Raw genomic sequence first — 1,038 nt, 5'->3', positions numbered from 1 at the left:
CATGAAGAGGCGGTCTGCCCTCTACGTCGCCAACTTCTTGGTACCGATCCTCTTATTCTTGTGTCTGGACTTGACCTCCTTCCTGATCTCAGACACTGGGGGGGAGAAGCTCAGCTTCAAGGTCACTGTGCTGCTTGCCGTCACTGTGATGCAGCTTATTCTCAATGAAATTCTGCCTGCCTCTTCAGACAGGATTCCTCTTATAGGTAAGGAAGGTCAGAGTCTTTCCTTTAATTGGCCTACACTTCACAAGAGCAGGAACAGCATATGTACTGATGCATGTGGTTATTTGTCCACATTAATGATGTTGCCTTCCCTCGTTAGTCATCTTCTGCATTGGGATTTTTGGTTTGATGATGCTGAGCCTCCTGGGGACAATTGTGGTGATGCGTCTGTTGGAGAAAGACTCTGCATCCCAAGCCAATAAGGCAGATGAAGACCAAAGCCTGAGTGAGGACTGTGGAGACAAAGTTGGCAAAGCTAACTGTGGTACAGGTGAGATTTAGCATAAATTCGACAAACTTCTGATTCAAATCTACATTCTCTACTGTCATTGAATCAAACGTATTCTTTCAGAGTTGGAGAACAGGACTCCTTCTGTCTGCAATGTGTCTGTTGATGAAACTCCGTCTGAACAACTGTCCAAAGAGGTGAGGATTGTGTTGCATTTTAAAAGGTCTGTTCTCCTGAATTTAAAAAAAACATAAGTATAAAAACTGTTGGAGTAATTTGGATGAACCAACCCTTTTAATCGCATCACAGTGGACAGAAAACAGAATATCAAATGTTGCAGCTTGCAATCTTTTATGCTCCATAATCTCATTAATTACCAATCTACTAAACCACTTCTGCAGGTCAACAGCAGCCAACCGACTGAGGAGTTCAATGCTTTGGAAAAGATCTCAGATGAGCTGAAGGAGATGGAGAAAACACTGACTCAGGTTCTTCACAGCACTAAGGAAGAAGGGAAGCCCGGCTACTGGACCAGAGTGGCTAAAATAGTCAACATAGTTTTCTTCTTTTTCTATGTCACAGCTG

The 1,038-nt window shown here is 43.4% G+C and overlaps 1 protein-coding gene across 1 annotated transcript; it reads left to right on the top strand.

Annotated features, from left to right (window-relative positions):
* Window position 1: 1 nt before the first annotated feature.
* LOC116381005 (neuronal acetylcholine receptor subunit beta-3-like) lies at window positions 2–1,034 on the top strand (the record flags this gene model as incomplete). The annotated part of the gene is made up of 4 exons (XM_031842800.1): window positions 2–206; window positions 325–495; window positions 577–650; window positions 855–1,034. Coding segments are annotated over exons 1-4 (630 nt in total), but the record flags the coding sequence as incomplete, so codon positions are not given.
* Between the last annotated feature and the right edge of the window lie 4 nt (window positions 1,035–1,038).

The sequence above is a fragment of the Anarrhichthys ocellatus genome, unplaced genomic scaffold, assembly GCF_004355925.1.
Source record: "Anarrhichthys ocellatus isolate YVR2014 unplaced genomic scaffold, GSC_Weel_1.0 scaffold10670, whole genome shotgun sequence".
NCBI lineage: Eukaryota > Metazoa > Chordata > Actinopteri > Perciformes > Anarhichadidae > Anarrhichthys > Anarrhichthys ocellatus.
Note: the sequence above shows the minus strand (reverse complement) of the source record. Positions and strands in the feature narration are given on the sequence as shown.